The sequence below is a fragment of the Doryrhamphus excisus genome, linkage group LG9 (assembly GCF_037039965.1).
Source record: "Doryrhamphus excisus strain RoL-2023G ecotype Guam linkage group LG9, RoL_Dexc_Guam_v1.1, whole genome shotgun sequence".
NCBI classification, from domain to species: domain Eukaryota; kingdom Metazoa; phylum Chordata; class Actinopteri; order Syngnathiformes; family Syngnathidae; genus Doryrhamphus; species Doryrhamphus excisus.
In genome coordinates, this window is record NC_136365.1 from 16,958,108 (window position 1) to 16,984,102 (window position 25,995).

Genomic DNA, 25,995 nt, shown 5'->3' on the forward strand with positions numbered 1-25,995 from the left:
GAATGTCAGACGTGTAAAAGCAACGACAGCCGCAGGGTTGCAACATAAGATTTCTCAAGAATGATAGGGACTTCTACCGTCAAATCTCATGCAACTGCATGTACTTGAAGTCATCAAAGAAAACCAATCCATCTGGTGTGGCAGGTTAGTTGGGGTCACGGGATGAACCTTTTTCCCGCAACCATTAAAAGGAGCAGCTCATTAAAAAAAAAAAAAAGTAAGCAATGAGAGATTGTTCACATTAGCTTTTATTCATCAACATAAAAAAGGAATTGATATGTAAACCAAAGAAGTCATTTTCATTCAGTAAAATTAGTTTGGGGGAAAAGTGTATTTTAAAGGTTCCACGGTTTCCTTTTATTAATGAGCCAAGCAGGCATTGGTGGATCCAATTACATGTCTTTCCCCGCCCAGTCAGATCTGAGGGGAAGGGACTGTTAGGAGTCCGGTGGGCTTCAGCTTGTTGATCCCTCCATCCAGGATGCAAACCAATGGGACATTCACCTTGACGAGGTGGGCCGCAAACTGGGAGGAAATAGTGAAACAAGAACGAATGAACAAGGTTCCTACCAGGAAACAACCAGGTTACGCAACAAAAAAAGTCAGTGTTGGCTTGTGAGCTACTTGCTAATATATGAAAAACAACTTTAAAGGTGTTTTCACATGGGTGTTGTTAAGTGTAGAATTGCTTTTTGCCTCAAGCAGATACCAGACAAGCAGGATGTGTTTGGCAGGGATAGCTTGTATTTTGGGTGGACCATTATGAATGTGGGTGGGGACTTTGTGTGCACAACAAACACACTCTCTCAAAATGCAACCCCCCCCCCCCCACACACAAATAGTTCAGGTTTGATTATTTTTTTTTCGTTCTTACATTGCTTTGTCTCATACAAGTAAAGATTCTCAGTCGACCAATCCACTGACAGTGCCTTGTCACTTTCCATCTAAAAGGAAATATGATGAAAAGTGGGATGGTACTTTTTGGAATCGCCACCATCATCAGCTAAACCCAACCCTTTGTCAAAACAGGGTTAAAATAACTTACCAACTCACTCACTCCGAGTACTATAACTTATTTTCATTTTTTTTCCTTGAACTAAACCAAACTGTAATGCTTGGTTGAAATGGCTTATTTGATCTTGAACGCCATTGTAATCTTCATTTAAATTTTGATGACAGCAAAGTCAATGTCTCTTATGCTCTAATGAGAAGCAGAAGCGTTGTTGCGTCCGCTGTTGCCTTATGCTGTGTGTTCCTGGATGGCGACACTTCAATAAGATGGGGAAACCAACGTAACGGAAACCCTTCTGGGATTTTACCATCTTTCAGTTGCTAATGTTTGTCACAAACTGCAGCAGTGACAATAGCGAGTTAACTGTCTTTCAACAAACAACAAAGCCCTAAGTAACCCTAACCCAACATAAACTGTCAAACAACCATTCACACACGTTTTTGGAATGTAGGAGGAAACTGGAGTACCCGGAGAAAACCCACGCACATATGGGTAGAACATGCAAACGCCACACAGGGATGTCCAGCGGACTGTGTCGCCAACATGCTAACCACTAGGCCACCATGTGGCCATTCGTCTTACAATCCGTATATTATGCAATTAGAACAATCGTCAGGTATTGGATGGCGGGAAGTCTTCTTCTTTGAAACGATCAATATAGTAAGAGAAACAACTTCCTGCAGAAAGCAGAACTGCCTGCATGACGATCCCTTCAAGGGCACTGAACGCCATATTTTTTCAAGAGAATGAAGCACCTTCCAAATTGGGCTGTTGCCTTGAAGCTATTCTCCCTGCTGAGTTTTTTTTCTAGCTTAACCAAGGCTAATTTATGCCAAAGAGATCACAAAAGAATATTAATGATCCGCTCTGTAACACTGATGCAAGCAAAGGTATTTTTACATACAATGAATCATACAGGATGCTCTTATTATTACCCTGCAGTTAGACATCAGTGTAGCTTTGAGTGGAGGTTATTTACTATATCGCATCCGTTTCGCTGACCCAGTGATTCCCAACGATTGCGTCGCGCTACATTAGTGAGCTTTGGGAAATCATACAATTTTACTTGATTTTACTAAGTACCTTAGAACCTTGTTCATTTTTTTGTACGGGCATATGGTGAGCCTAACAAACTAGTAATCGAGTGCCCAAACGAAGCATCCACACATTGGTGGCTCTGAAGAATGCGTAGTGGTTCTTTTAGAGTTGGGACACTATAGGCAGATTTTGCAGAGGAACACCTTTAATCATATTTATCATGTGTGTAGGTGGTATATTTATTCATAGAATGCACAGAGAACGATGAGCAACTCTGAGTCTCATTTCTTCCACCAGCACTGTGCACACTTTACTGATGAGGCGTTCAAGCACATTGTGTAGTCTTTTTTTTATTGCATACAAATGCTAACTAAGCCACTGTAAAGGTTCCCAGTTAACAGGTTGCAGGGGGAGCAATTTAAGGGAGGCACGTAACAGGAAGTGAGCCTGGTCAGCATGTGTAATGATACCTGCTGCTCAAGTTGACAGTAAAGTGCAAGTGATCAAGTATACAGCTCTAACCATCCACTCTGTTACGTTTGTAAGCGACTTGAGTGAAATGGCATCTGCATGGCTCTGTTGTGTGTTGACTGCAGCCAAATCTTATCCCTATAAATGTGAATTATATGAGTACATATTTAAAGTGATAGTGTTTGTAATTTGACTTGCAGATAACAGCTTCAAATGATGCTGTTGCTGCTGCTACACAAGGTTGGAATAAGGACAGACATGTTTGTGATAGTCACCTGGAATGACCTACCTTATTTGTTAGGACTAGTGTTGGATGAGCCTCAAGGCCTCTATACTTGTGTTGGCACAAAACCAAAGTTTGACAAAGCACAAAAACTCCAGCGGAGAACAAAACTGTTCCTACCCAATTGTTTAGTAAGGCTAAACAAACTGTCAAATCTTCCACTAAAGCAAATGCTTTCTTACCACAGCAGCCGTCTTTGCGGCATGACTGATGATGATGACGACCCGTCCACCGTAGTTCTGGAGGATCCCCGTCGCGGGACACTGCAGCACCTCATCATTGGCACCGAATGTTGCACTGTAGGGGATGTTGATGCTGCCGGACATGTGACCTCTGCTGAAGCTGGTGGCCGTGAGGTTAAAGAGCGCAGGTAACCATGCTTGAAATGATCATAGCTTCCTTTTCTAATCAATCTAGTATTCTCTAAATTAACATATGAACCTCGTAATAATTGCCTTTCTACATTGGTCAGGTCTTAAAAAGCACAATGGGGTGTAATACATGACAGCAACCAGCTGAGGTGCTGTTGATTCAGCCTTAACTAGTTTACAACATTACAGACACACAGCAATATTCCGTTTAGTGGGATTCTAGCATTAAAATAATTCAGTCCATTCAAGTAGCTCCTCCAGTCCTAGCTCCTTCAGTCCCTTGCAAGGATCAACTAAACCACTTTCGTGGCTGAAAAAAATTCAAATTCCTTGCTACTTTCTTGGTCTTGTCACTCATTCATCCACCCATCCATCCATCCACCCCAGGGTCACAGTTGAGCTAGCCTCAGCTGACTTTGGGTGAAACAGGTCAACAGGCAAACATATTGAGAAAAACCCAATCACATTCACACCTCATCTGAGTCTCCCAATTCAAACCCACATTCATGTTTGGAATGTGAGAGCAACCCAGAGTAGCCAAAGGAAATGCAGGCACGTATGAGCAGAACATGCAAACACCACACAGAGATGCCCAAAAGGACATTCTAAACCTCAGAGGATACTCCTCCGCACTGCGAATGTCAACAGCAATCATTATAGGTTTGCTGCCTTTGGTCCTGTTGCTTCCGGGGAATGATACCTCGCACAGGTCGATAAAGTCCTCCGCTGAGATGCGAGGTGACACTTCGGCTTTCAGGTCGAACAGCGCCAGCGGCTCCCGAGACTGCAGGAGAAATCAGATAAAAGTGATTCTGAATATCTTGGAATGAAGGACGAGTCATGACTTGACGACAGTGGATATGCGTCCATCCATTGTTCTACACAAGGGGGTTTCCAAAGTGTGACAATGAGCCACTAGAGAACATAATGCAGTAGGGTTGATCCTGCTGTCAGAAAAACGGCTTTTTTGCTAGTCTATCACAGTATGAATAAAAAAATAATTAATGTCTTAACTTATCTTAGCAGGTTTGAAAAAGATGCTCTTTACAGAGTCATTCTAAGGTCACTGGCTGATAACCTCGAGGAAAATAACATCACATCTGACACTGAAATCTTAACGTATGATAGCCTACTGGCAGTCAAGTCAAAAACATCCACATCAGATGAATCATGTTTTTCAAATTAATAAATCAAATGACCGGTATATCTGAAATATGTCCATTTTTATTTTATTGAAAGAAAGTGTCAGGACGGGGTTATACAGTATATTGGTACATATTTACTTACCCACGCACTTGCCACGACAACATGCAAACTCCACACACAGCGGAGAATCAAACCCACTCAAAACATGTGCATTCCATTTCAATTACATGGTGTCTTTAAACGCAATCCCTCATTGCACAATAACAAGGTTAAAGTGTGATTCAAATTGTACGCTACTGTATACGTTTTAATTTGTATTGTATTTAAATACATTTAAATGCAGACTATATGACTGCCATTTCAATATGCATTTACATACAATTTGGAACACTGCGGTTCAGGAGTTCTGATGTTGTTAACTCTGTGCCAAGTGCCTAAAGGGGGAGTGATAAGAAAAAAAAATGCAAGTCTTATTCCTGGGTAAAGTGGGAGAGGACCCAGTTCTAAATGTCATTTATCTTTCTGTTCATTACATACAGTAAAAAATTGGTAAATTGTTTTACATAGTTGCTCATGGTGATTAATCATGATCATGATGGATTGTGATTAATTAATCTAAAACCTGTGATTAATCTGATTAAAATTTTTAATTATGTGACAGCCCTGCTAAAAACATAGCGTGATGTTTCCATGAAATATTACCGTTTTTCCATTTAATTCTTGTATTTAATGTTTTATTACTACATTTAACACGCGTTCTGTGTACAGTGTGAGTGACTTAGGAGTTAATTTAGGCATAAGATCTGACTTAGACCAAAACTCGACACTTACACGGTCTAGGAAGAGTACTCGTACTTATCCTGAGGGCCATTTGTATGCTTATTTGTACAAAGCTCTCTATTTTTGTTTAAATGTGTAGCTTGCACTCCACCGTGGGTGCCAGCTATCTCCCACAAAGTCCTGGCATTCGGAGAAAACACAAGAACAAAATCTACAGTTTCATAGGAATGCAGTCTAAACTAAAGAAACACAGGAAACCTGTTATCTTTCTAAGTAAAACTTCTGGTGCATCTCGATTCATCCAGCTGTGTAAGTGAACACACTACGCCTAAATGAGGAAGATTACAGCTACCACTCGCATACCCGGAAAATTGAATAAACTAATTTGTTTTGGGGGATCTTTGTTTTGCACTTTAATATGACAGACATAAAAACTCATATGAGGGCGGTATCTCAAGAAAAAAAAAAAAAAAACACAAAGTTCCTACTTTACTACCCCAATGGCAGTCAACTGCACTTACCAAGTCATAAATGTTTGCTAAATCAATCATTTTCCAGCAACTGGTGTGTTATTGTACTCACTAGGTCCGTCTTCGGGAAATCCTGGTAATCAGACGAGTAGTACGTCACATGTTTTCCGTAGCCATTCTCACCAGAAACCTTCTGAGGCTGCGCATGTTGTCTGTACGTGGCGCTTTTTGGTGTGTAGGAGAAGAGGTTGATGGAGTCACGGACGCAGCGCTCAATATCAATTTCTGGTCGGATGGAGGGGGAAAAACATAAAAAAAAACAAAGCATCAGTTGGAAAAATTCGGACACCCCATGGAGTTTTTTCACATGATTGTACGGAAAGTTTTTGTTTATGTAAACTAACCTTATCCCTTAACTGCTGCACACAAACAGATGCACCCCTACTGTGTTTCCTGTGCTATTATTTGATATTATTATGACACATGATGACGCTGTTATTAGACCAAAATGCACTAGCTTGATGCTAATTTTCATTGGAAATTTTCTATAATATATAATAATATAGTGACCAGTCGAGGGTGTACCCCGCCTCTCTCCCGAAGACAGCTGGGATAGGCTCCAGCAAACCCCGCAAACCTCGTGAGGACAAGTGGTAGAAAATGAATGAATCAATAATAATATAGTATACAATAAGAGGAAATAAGACATAACAGACACGCACACGAATAATATCAACGTTTCAGTGGCTAATGTAACATAAAGCAACATTACTGACACCTAGTGACCATTATAGAACACTACATATCAGTCTTTCAATGGTTTTTGTTATTTTTTGTTATTTTAGTTAAATTGTCCATTGTTGTGCTATAAAATGCTTAATTTATGCCCAGAGTACATACAATTTGCTTAAATATGCATTTTTTATACTGCTAATAGGCTATAGACAACTACAAAATAGTTATAATTTATTAATATATTTGGAAAAACTGTGATAGAGAGACACCATAAAATTTGACACGCAATGGACAACCGCACCTCCTTTTTCAAAAAGGTATAAGTGACCAATAAAAAGGTGTAAAAAACTGTGTCCTCACTCAGGGGGTCATGACAGAAAATAATTGCGAACCACCGCTTTAGGGTGTTTTACCAAATCACCACTAAATTTAGAACACACCTTTAGGGGACTGACAAGCACTTGTCTGTAACATTTGAACAAGAGTCGTTCAAAGCATCTTCAGCACAGAGCAAAGAAGGCGCCACCCACAAATTTTTAGATATGACAACAAGTCTCTAGCACTTTCCCAACACAGTCAAACAAATCAGTCACTACCTAACTCTGGGTTGACGATGTAACCACACGTTCCCTTCCGTGCATGTCGACAGCGACTCTTCATCTAAATATACCACTAAACTGCTTGTAAACGGACTGTTACTATAGTGCTGGCTTGGTGTTCGCTGCCAATTCTGCAAGCTGATACAAGCCATCGGTTCTGTGCCCAGTTTCGGTCACAGAGACAGATACTAATGTCCCATGAAGGGAAATGCTGCTGCATCATCAGTAAACACATTGCAGACATCCCCTTTCTGCTCCAATGTGAATCAATGAAGTCTCTAAACAAGAGAGAGTTATGGTCGGATCACTTGGGGCTACAGACCAAACACAATGAGATGGATTGACCACAAGTGGCAGGCGGAGATGTATCACCTGCTTCCAGGCACAACGTTGCTGAACAGGTCTTATCTGTTTTGTTTTGTTTTTTACTGACAAGCTCTCTTTAACAGACCTTAACACAAATAATGATGCTTCCTGAAAATAATTAAGATGCTGTTTATCTATTCATTGCCCTACGTTGCTTCTACAGAACAATGTCTCAGGTATTCAAGCAGCAACAATGAGGGTGGCCACTGTGGACAGAGAAGAGTTGGCAAGGGCCGAGACTCTTGGCAAAAGAAAGCTGACTGCAGCTTTAGGCTGACATTTTAACTTTATAAGGAGAAGCGGATTGGCCTTATCCCATCTGTCTCAGTCATATGAACACCCAATGAAATACAGACGAGTGTGGCAATGCTGTGTGGAGGCTGGCATCTTTCGGTCAGAGAGCAGACCAGAGCAACAAAGCAGACTAAAAAGGAAATTTTATCCCAAAGGCATGGTATAGGAAGTTCATTATGAATGCCACACGCTTCCTCTGCATCAAAAACTATTTTTTTTGCTGAAGTAAATTGCTTTGTGCCAGTCCCACAAAGACACAGCTTACTGCAAAAACCCTAAGGCAACAGCGGACCCCACTTGGGATCTGAATATTAACTGAGTCGTTAATAGCTAGCAACACATTGTTGAAGACTAGCACAATGTATCCCACTGCACGCACCTCTTGTGGATTTTCCCATGCCTTACAAATATCGGAGATAAAAGTACCAAAAAGCTACGACTACCTTCAGTTGCGTATTTATATTTGCAGCAACAAAGTGGCGCAACCAACAGGGCAATCTTATATCTGCTTGACCAATGAGCGACCATCACCAGTCACTTGCACTACGCTATGTATGTGTGTGTGTGTGCATGTGTGAAAAATGTCTTCAAATGGTCTTTTCTTTGTAGCGGTTATAGCACTTTTTCACCTCCAATACGTTTGTATCTAGTGTAGCTATATCTAGAGCAAGGGTCTCAAACACTCGGCCAAAAGTGGCCCGCAGGACACTAGTTTGAGGCCCCTGCCTTGATACGAAAGTTTAATGTTAGTGCGGCCCGCGCAAGTTTGATATGGATGCTGTATGGTATCATGTACCCAGAAAAAAATATTACGTTTGATTAATGTCCATGTTAAAGGTTAAATAACTGTTAATAGTTATCCTCCCTATCCATGTGGAAGTGGTAAGTTTTTGGCTATTTAAGTTTAAAGGAATAACTTGAAGGCTATTGTTTAGGTCGCAAGCTCTCTAGTTTGCGAGTTAGCATGTGTCACAAGACCCTGCAGTTGCGCAATATGTTGTAAATAAAAAGAGTATAAATGTGACTATAGTCGTGTTTTGTCATGCCACAGGGCTCTAATAATGCTTTGTTAATTTTAATCAGAAAAAAAATAATTTGTCTACCCACCAACTATATGTGGTTTCTTAAGTTTTCATTATTTGCCGTTTTATTATTATTATATTTATTTATTTATTACTGATTGATTGATTTTCTTTATTCTTGATTTGTTTATTTATTTTTCATCTTATTTTGTGTAGAAAAATAAAAATTAAGATATTTGAGAACAATGGAATGTTTTATCAGAGCTTTTATTGTAGAAAATCGGAACCAAAGCAAAGTTTATTCATTTTTCTGTTTTTAATAAATGCGTTTTTGTTGTTTTTTTTTGGAAAACCTGATGCGGCCCAGTCTCACCCAGACCCGAGCTCCAGTGGCCCCCAAGTAAATTGAGTTTGAGACCCCTGATCTAGAGCGTGTTGGTGCTTGGGGCAGGCTGCTAAAATCGCATTTACGCACAGGCTTAAGATGAATTTGAAGTAGAAAATGAGGAGGAATTGGAAGAGGCAGAACGGCCATGCTTGCTTTGGTTTATGAACTTGAGCTTGTTTGCTAACTCTGACCATTTTCAGGGACATTTGACAAACTTCATAAATAATTCCGCGTTATTTACATCTCCTTAATGGCAGCGTTTGTACATCAGGTGTAAGTTAGACAGTCACCTGGCAGGTCAGAGAAAAGCAGGATGCACTCGTTGAAGCCATTGGCCAGGAGGCGGTCCCTGAGCTGCTTCAATATGGCCACGCCGATGCAGAAGGGGAAGGAAGAGTTCCCCAGCAGTAGCGTGTCCCACAGGTGGAAGATCTTGTGCAGTGGAAACACGTCTGCAGGGAGGATTTTCGTGAAAACGATTCAAAGAAACGCAGAAGCAGCATGAGGGACAACGGTGTGTCAAACAATGGAAACACTTTGTATATAAAAAGGCATGATTTGCATACGTGAATTATACATCGGCTGGAGCATGGTTGTTTGCACAAAAAGAAAAGGAACCCAGAAAAGGTTGCCTGGGGGAGATGTTTGATGTGGAGGTGCTTTGCTGGGAGAATATTTAATGTACCTCTTAGTTTGTGCGGCCCTTTGCAGGTATTTTATTTATATTTATATAATTCCTATTTATTATCGGTAGCACCTATACCTGTTTGGATCCTTGCTGGTTTTACTGACCCCTGGGGGAGGAAGTCAGTTAATCAATATGTGTGTGTGTGTGTGTGTGTGTGTGTGTGGACAGTGTAGCCATGCCGAGAGGATATATGCTGTGTATGTACGTATGCATGCATGTGTGTATGTGAGAAGATAACCCTGAAGCCTTGCTGATCCTTGGACGGTGGACATTAGCAGTCAGAGCAGTACACCTATTGCAGGACTCTGCCTCAGGGGGGTTGAGAAGGAGGTAAGAAGGTCATGCTTCACACTGTCCATCACTACAGCACTCTCACTGTGCGTGCGTACGTGCGTGTGTGTGTTTCTCTTGCTGTGGCTACTGTCCTATGGTCACATTGTTGGAGATGAGATGACAGCGGAACCTCTAAGGTCGAACATAATTTTTGTTAATTATAGATGGGGTGTTTATTTACTAGGCTGAATGGAATGGCCTTTATTGTCATTATACAAGATGTAAAACGAGATCGGAGAGCTTCTCCTTCCAGCGCAATCAAGTCAAGTAAAAAAAAAGTATTCAAAAAGTAAAGTAAAAAAAGACAGTTTAACAAGATATATCATCTCTGTGTGGAGTTTGCATGTTTTCCCCGTGCATGCGTGGGTTTTCTCCGGGTACTCCGGAGAAAATGAATACATTTAAAACGGGGCTGCACGACGGTCGAGTGGTTAGCATGCAGAACTCACAGCTAGGAGTTTGAACCCGAGTTCAATCCCACCCTCGGCCATCTCTGTGTGGAGTTTGCATGTTCTCCCCGTGCATGTGTGGGTTTTCTGCGGGTACTCCGGTTTCCTCCCACATTCCAAAAACATGCTAGGTTAATTGGCGACTCCAAATTGTCCATAGGTATGAATGTGAGTGTGAATGGTTGTTTGTCTATATGTGCCCTGTGATTGGCTGGCCACCAGTCCAGGGTGTACCCCGCCTCTCGCCCCAAGACAGCTGGGATAGGCTCCAGCACCCCCGCGACCCTCGTGAGGAAAAAGCGGTAGAGAATGAATGAATGAACAAGATATATACAAGATATACACATAATATTGCACAGGAGCAGATATGTGTTGCAGATATATTAATTTTAGTGTAATGATGAATGGGTCTTAGTGCAAATAATGAATGATGTATACAAATGAGTAAGTTAAAAACGTATTATATATAGCAGCTTTTTGTGATTTAGCATGCATGAGAAAGTGGAAAGGAATACATAGCCCTCTTTGACCACAAATGTTGTACGCAAAGGAGCAAATTGTTCAACCAGCGTTAGGGTGAGATGAGTTCATTGTACACAGTACAGCAAACGTATGTATGAGTTTCTCACCTTCAGCTGTAACATGACCGACATTTAAAAACTGCAGTTTGCAGCCATTTTGGAGGTGCATGTTGTTTTTTAAAAAATGTAATTCTAAGCTGGTGACAGACAGCAGCATTAGCGTTCAATTCAAATGTGCTCGTGAGCATCTTGAGGGCTGTCGGTCAGTTCCCCCCCCCCCCCCCCCCAAGCAGCTTGAAGAAAGGTCAACAAAATATGAATAAATCAGCCAGTAGAGAAGCTTAACTTATCCCCACCGGAGCCACTGACCTTTTCAGTCTCATTTACTCATTGCTCCGTTAATGGAAGCAGACTCTCACAGCATCCACTGATGCTAATGGACTGTGCTCACTGCCACATCACATCCATACTGTGGGACAAAAAAAGAGCTTAACTTACGTGTGAACATGGTCAGGAACCAGGGAATGGCATACAACTGTGAGAGACAAGGAGAAAACATTTTTAGAGATAAGGAAGCATTTGTTCTGCACAAAATGAGCACAAAGGAATAGGCTTAGTCAGTGACTGAACACTTGGCTGTAAGCCCTGGAGGAACAGACAGCGAAAAAGGAGCAAAACTGCTGACTTTGATTATGAGTCACAATTAATCTCATTATGCCAATTTGTAATCTCTAAATCCCCCCCCTTGAGGACATCTATAAAAGCTAAATTAGACCACATGAATACACACTTGAACGCAGTCGGCTGCTAATGAACCGCCTGTCCACACACCTGCCAGGTGTACCACAGGCGGCCATTGCCGGCTTATCTCAGCCAGTTGGTTGACGGCTAATTGTGAAGGAAGCTGGGGAGGGCTCCGTCGACTTGCTCCGTGCACACCAACGATAAGCAGCGCCGGCGGCCGCAGCCTCAATTTCACACGGCAGGACGGGAAGTCAAGCCAGATTGGATTAGAGGGGGCGTAAACGGCACACCCGGGAGGGGGAGACGTGGCCAAATGGAAAACAACCTGAATTAAACCCCCGGTGATGTCCTATGTGAGGTCTGATTTTGGCCTTGGGATACATCGTAGAGGACACCAAGCACACCACAAGACGTCATTGAATTATGCTAGTTGTTTTTGCTCTGACAAATCACAATTTACACCCATTCAAAAAACATTGACAGCTGTGGCTGTAGGTAACCTCCTGATGTAGTTTTTTTAAACATATTTTTAGAATCATTAATAGTCAACATTCCTTTCCACTTTCTCAAGCACTCCAAATCATTATTAGGGTCAAAACATTAAATTGTTCAGAAATAACCGCCCAATTCCAGTTCTCTTTTGCTTCCAATTAACACCTTGTCCTCTTTGCAGGCTATAATTAGAGCACTTTTCATCTACAGTATCATAACCAATTAAAATATGCCTAGTGGGATACATGGTACTCATCTATTACAACCAGGCATTTTCACATTTTTCAGAAATATGGCTTACAAATATGTTAAAATCTTTATTAGTGAGGATAGTCCAACTGGGAAATGTAGTGATTAATACTCCCTTAAGTGATATGATGATTGAGTATATTTCCCGCTGCAGTGATGTTGTGTTAGCTGTAGTTCTGGATTAGGTTCATTGTGGAAATTATTATTTATGGTGTGTAAAGTTGAATTACTTGGATTAATAACAAGCATTCCAACACGATTCTCATCCATGAAAAAAAACATTCCCCTTGAAGTAGTAATGCGGCATTTTTTGCATGCACAGTCTAAAAATTATATAAAAGGCAGATGTTTTAAAAACAAAGGCAAAATAGATGAGGCACACACTTAGCAAACACAATCAGCCGGTGCAGTTTCACCGGTGGAGAAGCTGAAAGGAGGTAGATTAAATAAATCCCAGACTCATCTAAGATAAAACCTCAGTCACCAGCTTGTAAATATACACACTTTGTTACGTATCAGCGTAAAGCAAGGCTGCATAGAGGAAAGTGTAGGGCAAATAGACCATCTTAGGGTACACAAATTCATACAGACTTGATCAAAATCTCAAGACCAGTTGAAAATTGTTAGAATACAACTGAAATGTTTTTTTTCACCTGATCAAAAGTTTAATACCATAGGCTATCAAAGTCCAAATCTGCTCAAAATTAACATTTTCTGTCAGGCACATAGTCATGCCTCCTGATAGCCAAAGCTAAGAAGCTCTCCCGACCATCACAGTTTACGGGAAAGGCTAATACACCTCGTCTATTCTCTTTTGGAGATTAACTGATATTCCAGTCAAACCTACGTCCGGGATGAAGCCGATCTCGTTGAGGTGGTTGCTGAGCTCTGGGTCGTGGAAGGCGATCATTTGGGAGAAGACTGTCAAGTACTCTAGGGGGGGGAGAGGAAGCAAGGATCATCTACTGCTGACTTTAAACTACACTTTATTGTATGGCTGGGTGCACAAATACCAGTCACACAAATATCCAATCTAAAATCACTGTTAATGGTTCTGTTGTGGACATGGTGGAACATTATTTCTTTACTTTTTTACATTTCATCATGTCCGAAACGTAGTAGGAAGAAGCAGAGCTTATTTGATGCTACCACCTGATGCCTCTACAATTACTTATAGTGGGTTCACTTCCTGTGTTTATATGTTGGGAAGAAAAAAGAAATTGAGAATGTGTAACAAAACAGTAGATAACTTATGTTGTCACAAAACAGTAGAGTAGTAGTCACGTATATGAAAAACATTTTAAAATACTTTTTTTTTAATAGGAGGGACACAATATAGAAAGATAAATTAAGGGAAATGCCCTGTGATTGGCTGGCGAATAGTCTAGGTTGTACCCCGCCTCTCGCCCGAAGACGGCTAGGATAGGCTCCAGCACCCCCGCGACCCTTGTGAAAATGAATGAATGAATGAAACTGACAAATATTGTATAATGCGAATATGTATAATACGTCTTTAATAGGACTTATGTCTATACAGTGTATCCATACATTTGATCCAGTATGAGGTTGGCACATAAGTGCCAATTATGAGCAAGAATTGGAGTAGCAACAGTAGCAGCCATTTTATTTGCCAACTTAGAATTTAACATTTGTTTATGTTGTCTTGAAATAATCAACATTAAAGCTCTGACCAGACAGATAAACATAAGCTGACTCTAAAGGCCACCTAAGAGTGCAGAGATGATAATAGCGCTGTTCGTAGCTTTTTATCAGTCACGCAGGAACCGTTTGGGACTTTTTTTTTTTTTTTTTGCTGTTTCATTTATTTCCCTATCGCTACATGAGGCGCCTCGGCTGCAGAATCCATTAAGAAAGATTTAAATTCGTTTTCACAGCTTAGAAACAACACGGAGCCAAAAAAATGTAATCAACACTGAGCAGCTGGCCCGTTGCTCTGCTCCAGATGATGATAATTTGCTTTTGAACTGTGCTCCTCACCCTACATTTGCATTTTTCTCCCTCAGCTTGCTGGAGCAGCCCAACAACATAACACAAGGATGCGGCGGAGAGAAACGATAATGTAAAGAAAACAATCTCCAAAGGCCTTGAGATGAGTATCACGGCAAAGACACAGGAATAGAGATGATTCTTTTTGTCCATCTCACCTTGGATGACGTGCGAGTTGTCTTTCAAGAAGAAGTTGTAGAGGTATTTTGGAATGAAGGCGGACATACAAGAGTATGCCAAAGCTGGGAAGAGTACAAGGATTAACAAAACGACATGAGACAAACACACACATTGTACAATACTCAGCAACAAGTTTAGAATCTTACCCTCATTGTCAAAATTCAAGTAAAGAAACGGGGCGCAAAGTGAATCCAAACCTGGGAGGGGGGGACAAAACATTTTACATTTTACATACAATATTGCCCATTGCACAATAAATTCTAGTTTCTATTCACTACATTTTTAGCTAATGTCACAATCTTTACGCTGATACACAATTGCATCTTTGTACTTTTAGAAGAAAAAATATTTTATATGAATACAAATTTTTTTTGAGTATTCGTACTTTAATCATAGAATTATATTCTTATAAAATTACATTTTGATCATGATTTTTTTTTTAAATGGCAATATCCATCCATCCATTTTCTACTGCTTATCCTCAAGAGGCTCGCAGGGGGTGCTGGAGCTTATCCCAGCTGCCTTCGGGCTCCCTGGACTGGTGGCCAGCCAATCATAGGGCACATATAGACAAACAACCATTCACACTCACATTCGTACCTATGGACAATTTGGGAGTCACCAATTAACCAAGCATGTTTTTGGAATGTGGGAGGAAACCAAAGTACCCGGAGAAAACCCACGCATGCACGGGGAGAACATGCAAACTCCATACAGAGATGGTCGAGGGTGGAATCAAACTTGGATCTCCTAGCTGTGAGGCCTGCGTGCTAACCACTCTACCACTGTGTCGCTCAAAATGGCAATATGAATTTTAAAAAATCCAGTTTAATATATTACAAATTGTAGACAAAAAAATGGAGAGAAGGGAGAAACCATCAGTTAACATGGAGTTTGCGCTAACTTGGCTAATGCAAACCAGTACAGGATTGCCCCCTTGTGGCCAACCAGGCACAGCACACAATGTGTAAGCACAGGTGCAACAGGTTTGAAACTGCTGAGTAAACAAAACTGAAGTGGCGCTAAAAATAAAGTAAGATGATGATGTGTATCAGGCTCGGACTGACCCTGCCAGTAGACAAGGTCGGGATGAGAGACCACCCAGGCTTTCAATACCCGCCTGAACTTAACGTGACCCTGTGGAGACGACAGCAGCTCATCATACTGGTGGCACCGCGGGATGTCCACTTCGATCTGCGGGGCGACAATATGCTCTAAAAGTAAACACCCCAACTCAGTCATTTAGCATTCAACTAGCTGTTACCTGTCTGTCAGTTGGAATGGGCGTATCCTTGTCTATGCTTTCGTATTTGGCCTGAATGTCCCCCTGTATGGAGGAAACAACCCATTCTCATCCAAACCTGAGAGTGTTTTGACATTGACATGTAAAGTGCATACTTTTATACCTCAATGCCCAGCAGTGCAGCCCATGCCAGCCCACGTACAAGAGGCGGAATATCCACCCTGGCTTCTTTGCACACAAGGTTCTTCTTGTAAGGATACGCCTAACAACACATTTGAAAACAAGTGACTTTTAAACTAATGACGACATACTCCCTTTAAAACTGTGCATTACAATATCAAACAGAGCTAAAGTATGTGTGTATGTGTGTGTACGCAGGTGGACGAGACCTTGAGTAGCCTGTCAAAGAGGATGATGCGGATGAGCTGGTACTCGGTGTCTTTCTCGCGGATGATGAGCGGCAGTGTGACTGTAGCAGACAGCTCGTTGGCGCTGTTGGAATGCGTCAGATTAGATTCTCTGCGGCGAAGAGATAGAGAAGAAGGTACGTGCTGTGTCATTATTCAAGTTAAAATTAACGATACAGGTAAAATAAAGAGACATTATGGCAAAGGATGACTCACTCGTCCTCCAGCAGAGGGAAATAAGCTTCTCCTGCCACGTCCTTCAATCTCTAAAAAGGGAAAGAAATATATTTTTAATGAATGACATTGTGTTAAATAATTAAATTATCAGTTTAGCCACAATAATATACATATATTGTTAAATGAATATCCCAACCGTGTCAATTAGATATGAGTGTTATTTTCCATTACATTACACGTTCTTACATTCCTGAGCTGGCACAGTGAAAGTGTCACTGTTGTGTCATCCAGTAAGAAACTCCGATCCCTCCACTGGCCAAATGACTCCCCATCCTCCAGGACAAAACTGCATTAAAATGTGAAAAAGAAGCAGAAATCAAAAGAAGAAATCAATAGACACTGTATTTAAAAAAAATATGGTTATATTGGGAGTTATAGGTTATCACATGGTTTGTCTGGTATCCGGCCAGGTATCATGCCCCCGCGTGCCAATTTCAGCCCGAGACCCCTGGGCCTGATACCAGACAAACCATGTGATGATTTTATTATCACATACTATTTAATCATGAGCTTATTATCACGTACTATTTAATCAAAAGACCATTTTGTTTCCAGAAAAATTTCAGTTTATTACATGTATTATATCTAAACAGTGTAAACACAATAATTGCAAAAATATTTCAAGAATACTTTCTACCAGTCTTCGTTCGTTCTTGCAGTTGATGAGCCATTCAGAAAAAAAGCTTGAGGTCGCCCTTGAGTTTCCGACTTGTATTTGCATTTTTAGTTTTTTCGATCATTTCAAGAGTGTCCTCCTCATTAATGGTGATAAAACGTTCCATTTCTAATATTCTGTTTGCTATTTTCCCTATTTGTCTTTCGCCGGGGGTGTCAACCACTGACATGTTGACAGAGCACAGACGGCAGCAAAACAAACGCTCTGTGTTCACGCTCGTGTGCTGTTCTCTGATTGGTTGTTTCACTGGCACGATACCAGAGCAGTGCGCTCTGAGTGGACAGCTACGGGGGCTGATACTGGACATGGTTAAACTCTATATTTTATCAGTATCACTGCCCTGGGCTTTGACACGGTATCATTTCAGCCTTTTCCCGTATCATTCATGGGTGGTTTCTAGGGTACAGGGCCAATTAATACTGTAGTATGTGATAATATTACAGTATTACCCACAGAGGATTACATACTTGGGCAGTGTGCAGATGGGAGGTTTGGATTGTATGATCTCCTTATTTGTCAGCTCCTTCTCTAGGTCGCCCCCTGCCAGGCACCACAGGTGATACACCTCGTTTATGGCCCGCTGGGATAGGTAGTCGTCATCAACATCTGTGTGTCACGCAAACAAAAAGGTTCAGACAGTTACTCCAGTTATCTGAAGGAGAAACAAACCTGCAGCAATGAAGCTAAGAACGCTGTCTCACAAGTTAATTCACGTAATATTTTTCAGCTGGAAAATGTGTTGACAAAGCCTGACGTTGTGTACCTGCACGTGTTTTAAAGTACAATCCTCTATAATGTATGGTAGATGGGTAATTACTACAGTTCAATAGAAAATGTCCTCGAGATCTTGACTATAGCTCCGATTTTCTGCTAGTTAGCAATCCCTGCTGCACTAAAAACATGTATTAGATGTAAGAGTCATATTATAATGGTGTCAAAAAGGCATTTTTAGGACTTATTTGTATTTTTTGGGGGGTGAAATGCTCCAAACCTTTGCACAAATTTGCGATGTCCTCAGGCAGATCCAAATGTGCACAACGTAGTGAGGATGAGAAGAGGCTCACAGGTTTTTGGAACGGTGTGTAGCGATAAGACACACCATCGAAGACTTTGTCCCTGAGCAGCTCGGCAGGGGTCGGCCTGTAATATCACACATACAGAAACGCAACATTAAGAAAAAAAAAAAAAAAAACTTGAGTGAAATCTACGTTATGTAATTTTTAGGTTAATTTTCTCAAGCGTCTTGATAAACAGGAAATGACACACCGTTTGGAAGGAAGGAAGGTCAAGCATTTCCGTAGTAGCTCCAGAACATTCTCAGGCAGCTCCTGTAAAAATGTATTCAATAACCAACTTTCTAAAATATGTTTCATAAAATTGGAGGATTTCAAATGACAGCGCTAGTTTGAAAACCTGGCTATCATGCAAGACTTCAGCAACTCTTGCAATATTTTATCATATAAGGGAAAAAAGGCCAAGCTTTAGGCGGTATTGTGCTTTAATGAAAAGCACCATACTCATATACTCTATGACTGATTAAATGAGGTTTAAAGACTACCTTGATGGTTTCCAGGCAACCGTGCTCCTCAGCGAGGACAGTGACGATGTCATCCATACATCCTAGTAACATGACATGCAACATCACAGCAGATATCTCACAAAGCTCACAAGAGCTTCTAAGGTAAAAGAATATAATCTCACCGAGAGTTAGCGTGAACTTCAGTCTTTCACTTATGTCAATACTGTGCAGCAGCCTTCGACCCTGAAACAAAAGATCAGGGATTGTGGAGACTTGACAAATCTAGATCCTCAGGATTTGTAATTTGTGGTTCTTACAGCACACAATTCAAAGAGCAGAACTCCCAGCGACCAGACGTCCGTTTTGGGTCCCGAAGGTCGGGGTGCTTCATCGTGGGAAGGATCACTTGGGTGGAAGGAGCCCTGAGCAATCACCTCTGGAGCAAGGTATGATGAGTACCTGAAGATTTCAAAATTGAGTTTCATAATTGGGTTTTTACACAAAATCGTATGCTCTATAACTGCTATTATACGTCTTCAAGTGGCATTTTTTAATGAGTATGAACTTCAAGACATACTTCCTCTTTTGACAGTGCAAAATGTCACACACAGACACTGGACATGGTTTTTGAAAACCCAACAATCCTTAAGTTTACATGGCGAAAGATGCTATCCTAATGAAGATACAGCTCCTAAAATCGTACAAAGTTTTGACACCTTTCTTTTTGCGATAAATCTACACAAAAACACTATCTTACCCAATTGGAAAATCCACATCAGCACCGTGATCAGTCATGTGATAGAGGCCAAACTTCGCCAGCTTGATGTTCCCCTACAGCCAGCAAGCACATCTTAATGTTGATAGCATCCCATCACACAGATGATTCAGCCTGAAGTTGATGCTACCTTGCAGTCCAGGAGCACATTGTTGACACCTAGGGCTCTGTGCACCAAACCATGTTTGTTTATGAAAGCCAGACCTTCCAGGACCTCGTAGGCAATCTGCAGAACCCTCTCTGGGCTAAATAGAGACAGTGTATTATGCCACCATAAGTCACTATCATTGCACACGTATTTATTCAAATAGTGCGTCCTAATTAAAAAAAAAATAACTGGTGGTTTTAATGAAAAAATGAGAGCATTATATAAATTTTAACAACATTCTGACCTGACTTTGTGTCCATGTTTATGGAAATCACTCAACCCTCTCTCGTAGTGTTCGGAGACAACAATAAGACGTTCTGTAGAAGTCAACAATTTGTATTCAGTAAGCACCTAATTCAATTATGATGCATTTAATATCAAGTTAATGCAAAGTGTACATACATTAAAAGAAAAATAGGCTTTTAAGTCCTACCATGCTTTCCTCTGGAGATATCCACATACTGGCAGAGTCTGGGATGGGTGATGGTCTTGAGGATTTGGAAACGTCCCAGGATTTTGATAGAGTTAGGCGTGAGCGGAAGGCCGTTGCTCCCGCAGACATCATGTGGAAGAGCCGAGGCAAAGAATGTGAAAGCCCCCAGCTGGGCATCTTTCAGGGGCTGCATCCTGCGTCATTGAGTGATGTACTTAGTCAGATCAATGGTATATGTTACAACACATCCATGACATAACATGCTGCTGTTAAAATGTAACTCCTACATTATTTGTCCCAACCAATGATGGTCATTTGTTTATTTCTGTGCATAACAATGCCTTACAATATTATATAAGAATTGACATATTGAGCATTAGGAGCAAGTAGAAATTGGCTGCATATGTTGAAATCTGTTTCCCTATAGACTGTCCACATGCTCATCTGATTGTACTAGAGCAGCAACGCTTGCTTAACTTTCTAAAGAACTTGACATAATAAATAGCAAACAATGTTGTGGCATCTTACAACAACCGGACATCTAGTTGTCACGTTTTGGAAAACAATAACTATTCTGATTCATTCATTTTTTACATGCTTGCGTAATACTGTCATCAAAGGATGCCACATGGTACATTTCCATGCTTACAAGTCACATGTTGCAATGTGATGCAATGTGGCAGTTTTACTTCTACTTATGCCCCCCCACCCCCCCACCCCCTTCAAGTGCCCACAGACCAACTTGCTTCATGAATGAACATTAATGTAACCATTTATGTGTTATGTATTTTTCCAGTCAGTAGGTTTGTCCTTTCAAGGGTTTCACATTATACAGACACAATGCTACAGATACTATGTTTACAATAATGTACTGTTGATCCATTATGCTGTTGAATTGTTTGTCCATTTTCAGCTGGTTATGCAATCTTATTCACACCTATTCCCACACTATTCCTCTACTTTTCATGTCCAGATTTGTGACAGACGGCATGCAGAGTACTACCTCTGATGTGGATCTCATTAGAGACCCCAGCAACCCATTGAGTCCACAAATGAATGATTTAATTCCATTTATTTTATTCAAGGCTACATGATATAAAGGCATATTGCTAACTATAGTAGCATTTGGACATCAAATGGGGCGAATTGGCTGGACCAAAAAGACCAGCACCAAATGTATTTCAGTCCACCCCTGTGTTATATTGATGTTTAGGGGTGCACGTATACCATTCTGTCGAACACATACTGTGATGCTGCGTTCAATGCCACAGCCTCTGAACACCACATCATGCAAATGTTGCTTTCCGGGTACGAAAATAACGAATTGAAAATACACATATTACCTGCGAAAGGTGTCGCTATTCCCGCTTGGCGAGAAAGATGCCTGTCAGTCCGAGAATCATGAACGGTTGATATTTTGTTATCTTATATGAAGCCCATTTTAAAGCTAACTATGGACGCAACAGTGAGTGAACGTGATCTCTGACGTCATTATTGTGCGCTCCACGCGATACAATTTTAGTATTTCCAGTTCGACTGCAATTATGGGACTCAAATAAAACACAAAATGGGGAAAAAAAATTAAACAGTTTTTTTAAATATTCTAATGTGTTCATTTTAGAGTCGACGAATTATACACATGCGATTGACTTGGACACGTCCAGCGATAGCAATGATATATATAGCATGTGGGTAAACATTGTTGAAGCCTCCACATTAGAAACAGATCTACGGCTTGGGTCCTAATTTAGTATGCCTGCGCCTGCCTGTTGGCCGCTGCCGTGTTAGCTTAGTTAGCTGACATCAAACCCTCTTCGCGGAAACGTGTAGAGGCAAATGCTCAAAGTCCATGTAAGTCTCCACTCTGTTAATAATCTCGCTTTTGAATGACATTTATTTTATTTGAATGTGCTGGAAAAATAACGTTAAATAGTAGGTAGCGTGAAATGAACACTGCCTCCGAATAAGACATTTTAATTTATGACCGCAAGCAATTGTCCTGGAAAAGCTCACACCAAGTTAGACAAAACATCTGTAGAGTCACATTTTGTGATATTAGATTATTCTTTAATGATATTATGAGCTCCTTTAATGATATTATGAGCTCCTCATTTCACTCAATGTCATTACAGTACATTTACCCAGTGGCAGATGGTGTATTTTTCATTGTCGAAGTTCTCCCCCACTGTCAAAGTAATATTTTGAAACGAAATTATGTAGAACATGAATGACTTTTGTGAAATCTAACCCACTGGAGTACTGTAGTATGCTATTTTAAGAGTGTAGCTCCTCCTCAAACCTTGAGGTGGTGCTAGAGCTGCAATTTTGTATTCACTACAATGAATTACAAGATCCGGACATTATGCAGTGTTGACATGTGATTTACAAATGGAATACAGGCAAAAACAAAGCAGATGCTAAATGGACTTATTCATGCCTCTCCAAATGAGATCAGCCTTCCTTGTTATTGCACTTCTGGTCCTGCTTCAATCAGTTAACTCTTTGGAAGAAAACAACTCTTTGATCCTTTTTTTTAAAAAAAAAACTCCAGCCCTCTTTAATTTTCTCCTCCCCAACATTTTGTTTGATCAAGAGCCTGCTGTTGTTTTCCAGCACCTCAATTTAAAATGTGAGATGTTTTCTTTTGTAAACCAGATCTTCAAAGTACACGTTGGCACTGTGAAGTTATTGATTCTAGAGCTGTTCACATGTATTTACAATGCCACCCGCCCTCAGGTTTGGTGTTCGTTCCTTGATCAAGATGTCAAGTCTCAACCCTTTGGCAATGCTGGAGCAGAGAACAGCTGAGGCTGACATGCTCATAGAGTACCTCAAAGAACATGTCGAGCTGCTCAAGGAAAACGCCAGTAAGTACACAGTATAGCCTCCGTTCTGTAGTAGGTTTGCTGTAGTTCTAAAGTACTGTATATGGTTTTGCTGGACAGTAACAAGAGCTTGCCTCCTTGCAGCCATCCAAGCCAACCTCAGAAAGGAGAAGAAACTGCTGGCGGAGAATGCCAAATTGCAGCAGGACATTGATGAACTGAAAAAGCAGCTGCTGGAGAAAGAAAGGAAGAGGGGAGGTATATATCGGATTGGATTAATATTTGTATCGACCATTACTCAAGGATGCAAAATTGGTATTGTATCGGAAGAGTTGTATCAGGACACTTAGTGCGTCTGACCTGTCCCTAGCTTGATGAGCCCATTATATCTATGTGGCCACCATTTAAAAAAATAAAATTAAATTAAATTAAGGCTTCACTACACGTCTTATCTTAAAGTAGCAAAGCTTGTGATTGTCAAAAGTCATATGATGAGATCTTATTTCCTTTGCCACAGTCCTGGATGTATCCATGCCATCAGTCCAGTGCTCATCCAATGCCGCTCCTCCCCAGCCTGCGACTCCGGCACCCTCTACCACCTCTGCTGCTACTGTCCGGAGTCCTCCACCAAGTGACAACAAAATGAAGCCAGAGAAAAAAGGTGAGAGATGGACAGCAAATGAACATTCTTCCCATTATGAATCCTTTTGAAGTCGTGACGTGGCATCAAATAACGTATTGATGGCTATCGGATAACATGTGTGTTTCATTCATTTGTTGATCTATATTTATAGATATATTTGATAGTATTAAAAGTGACCTTTCATCGTCTTTTGAAGGGGACCTATTATGCTCAAAGCTTTCTACATCTTCCAGAATCAGCACCTATTCCAGCTGTATTTACTTGGATTTCCAAAACAGTCTGTTTTAATTTATTCCACCCACGGTTCGCGTCGGGAATGCTGTCTGCTGTTATTGGTCACATGCCCAAGAGCTCTGGTACTTTCGGAATACTGCCGAACCCCACTTGATTATAAATCAATGAACCCTTCCTAGAGGTACTTGAAAAGTGGTTAGGAGCTACTGGTTGGAGACCCCTAACTTACCGTGTATGGTAGAGTGGTAGCCGCCACCAAATCCGCTAATTTTCTACAGTGCTGCAGAGCGGGGAACAGGGCAGGCATACACTCGCACACCCATATGGTAGTCGGGTCACTGTGATGTCACAGAGAGCTAGTGTTAGAAAAAAATATCTGAAACCGAGCATTCAGAGCCATCCTAAAGGTCTTTGAGGGCTCACTTTAACACAAGAATATAACATTCTAACATTTGTAGGTCAGAAAAGTGGAAAAAGCATAATCGGTCTCCTTTTAAAGCAGTCGAACAGATTCAACCATCTTTTGTTGAAAACATCATGTTCGTCTGGGAACATTTCTCATATAAGGTGTTGATGTGTTGTTTTTTTGTTTTTAAAAAACAGTATTTTGTGCAGCAGTGAACCCCCTCTCATCATAAAGCCTGAGTGAGTTTATTGGATTTCAATTGTTAAAAGTGGTCGAGTCAAAAGAAGTTGGGATAACAAAACGGGCATCTGCATTTGATTAATGTGCGTTAATCTTCAGAGGCCCTTTCGGTCAGCTGTTTACAAGGAAAGGTTTTGTTTCGCTTGTGGCTGCCACTCCATTTTAGTGGAAGAGATTAAATCTTATTCCTGGCAGATGCCCTTCTTTGTTTCATCTGTGCTTCCCTTCTTTTAGCCAATTGGTGTAGGGCTTTTGAAAAACATCACTGCACATTTGCTAGTCTCAAGACAATCTTCGAGATCATTTTAGTTCACATTTCTCTGGCGTAAATACACAAACTCATACTGGCTGTTGTTGTTTAACAGAGAAAAAGCCACAGCCAGCTCCAGCTGCAGGTCAGGACGGCATCAAGGTGGATGTGTCTCGCCTGGACCTGCGCGTTGGACGCATTGTGACGGCAGAGAAACACCCGGATGCAGACAGTCTCTATGTGGAGCAGGTGGATGTTGGAGAGCCTTCGCCCAGGACCGTGGTCAGTGGGCTGGTCAAGCACATACCTCTAGAGCAGGTAATTACTTTTTTTTTAGTCTCATGACATTACAGTTGGATTCCACACAACTCAGTTTGTGTTTCTACCTTGTTGTCTATTGAATAATGATCTGGAGTGCATGAGAAGGAAAAACATAGCTCTGTGACCATTTTATAGTGCACGCAGAGGTAATTATAATGATGCTGATCACTCATGACACTTCAAATGCAGCTACTGTCATCTTTTTAAGTTAATAAAAGGAGAATGTTGAATACAGCCATAGTTTTATTGGCTGCCTCATAATCCTCACTTCAAATTGAAGCAAAAATGTTCTGCCTCCTTAACAGATGCAGAACCGCATGGCAATTCTGCTGTGTAACTTGAAGCCTGCCAAAATGAGGGGAGTGACATCCCAAGCCATGGTCATGTGTGCCAGCTCTCCAGACAAGGTGGAAATCCTCGACCCACCAGGTGGTGCCATACCGGGAGACAAAGTCACTTTCCAGGGCTTCCCAGGTAACCTTTTTGACTCCCAGCAGTCTGTTGTCCATGTTGGTCAATCAGATTATGAATCAGAGTAAACTTTGCATTCTTTAGTGAATAAATAACCTGTAACAATCTCAACAATGCACCTACCGAACAAAACAGCAATTCTTAAAGAGGATCTATTATGCTCATTTTCTGTATTTTGTTGTGGTCTCATAGAGCAGCTACACACGATAACTGATTGCAATTATTTCGGAAAGGAACTATATTATTTTGTCATTGTCATTTCTGAAAATGAGCTTCACTATTTGCAGGTGAACCCGACAAGGAACTCAACCCCAAGAAGAAAGTGTGGGAGCAAATTCAGCCCGAACTCCGCACGGATGGCGAGTGTGTGGCGACCTACAAGGGGGCTGCATTTGAAGTGACGGGCAAGGGTGTGTGCAGAGCCCAAACGATGAGCAACAGTGGAATCAAATAAAGGCGGCGGCAAAACCATTCTGCTGGTGACAAATGGAAGTATAGAACTTTCAATAAAGTGTTTTCATCTTCCTAA

At 41.1% G+C, this 25,995-nt stretch overlaps 2 protein-coding genes across 6 annotated transcripts; one reads left to right on the top strand and one right to left on the bottom strand.

Annotated features, from left to right (window-relative positions):
* Positions 1 to 230: 230 nt before the first annotated feature.
* tbck (TBC1 domain containing kinase) lies at positions 231 to 21,601 on the bottom strand. Of its 2 annotated transcripts, none has more exons than XR_013628133.1 (26): positions 21,420 to 21,601; positions 20,077 to 20,270; positions 19,888 to 19,960; positions 19,626 to 19,740; positions 19,478 to 19,551; positions 19,038 to 19,179; positions 18,903 to 18,963; positions 18,760 to 18,821; positions 18,468 to 18,529; positions 18,193 to 18,341; positions 17,669 to 17,807; positions 16,712 to 16,811; positions 16,505 to 16,554; positions 16,271 to 16,400; positions 16,045 to 16,143; positions 15,903 to 15,965; positions 15,706 to 15,832; positions 14,785 to 14,835; positions 14,617 to 14,700; positions 13,299 to 13,384; positions 11,465 to 11,501; positions 9,266 to 9,427; positions 5,684 to 5,856; positions 3,876 to 3,959; positions 2,987 to 3,146; positions 231 to 525 (listed from the first exon to the last, which is right to left on the bottom strand). XR_013628133.1 is itself a non-coding variant. In XM_058046051.2 (26 exons), exons 2-26 carry the CDS (start codon positions 20,267 to 20,269, stop codon positions 415 to 417), a joined length of 2,664 nt encoding a protein of 887 aa, XP_057902034.2. In that variant the 5' UTR covers position 20,270; positions 21,420 to 21,584; the 3' UTR covers positions 231 to 414. The 2 variants fall into 2 exon arrangements, 1 of the variants encoding a protein (XP_057902034.2); XM_058046051.2 differs by having other exon boundaries at positions 3,799 to 3,959; positions 21,420 to 21,584.
* aimp1a (aminoacyl tRNA synthetase complex interacting multifunctional protein 1a) lies at positions 15,889 to 25,995 on the top strand. Of its 4 annotated transcripts, XM_078793516.1 has the most exons (9): positions 15,889 to 16,131; positions 16,260 to 16,425; positions 19,040 to 19,166; positions 22,813 to 22,943; positions 23,046 to 23,159; positions 23,419 to 23,562; positions 24,790 to 24,992; positions 25,301 to 25,469; positions 25,754 to 25,995. In XM_078793516.1, exons 4-9 carry the CDS (start codon positions 22,838 to 22,840, stop codon positions 25,918 to 25,920), a joined length of 903 nt encoding a protein of 300 aa, XP_078649642.1. In that variant the 5' UTR covers positions 15,889 to 16,131; positions 16,260 to 16,425; positions 19,040 to 19,166; positions 22,813 to 22,837; the 3' UTR covers positions 25,921 to 25,995. The 4 variants fall into 4 exon arrangements, with proteins under 4 accessions (XP_078649642.1, XP_057902043.2, XP_057902041.2 ...); XM_058046060.2 differs by lacking the exons at positions 15,889 to 16,131; positions 16,260 to 16,425 and having other exon boundaries at positions 18,887 to 19,166; XM_058046058.2 differs by lacking the exons at positions 15,889 to 16,131; positions 16,260 to 16,425; positions 19,040 to 19,166 and adding an exon at positions 21,763 to 21,927.

Excerpts from the sequence above, each read along its gene's own strand:
- tbck (XM_058046051.2), bottom strand. The coding sequence starts at position 20,269 with ATGCAGCCCCTGAAAGATGCCCAGCTGGGGGCTTTCACATTCTTTGCC. Across the intron at positions 17,808-18,192 it reads CATCGCAAATTTGTGCAAAG|ATGTTGATGACGACTACCTA; the intron begins GTTTGGAGCATT and ends CGTGACACACAG. Across the intron at positions 11,502-13,298 it reads AGATCGGCTTCATCCCGGAC|TTGTATGCCATTCCCTGGTT; the intron begins GTAGGTTTGACT and ends TGTCTCTCACAG.
- aimp1a (XM_058046058.2), top strand. Across the intron at positions 22,944-23,045 it reads GCTGCTCAAGGAAAACGCCA|CCATCCAAGCCAACCTCAGA; the intron begins GTAAGTACACAG and ends GCCTCCTTGCAG. Across the intron at positions 25,470-25,753 it reads CACTTTCCAGGGCTTCCCAG|GTGAACCCGACAAGGAACTC; the intron begins GTAACCTTTTTG and ends CACTATTTGCAG.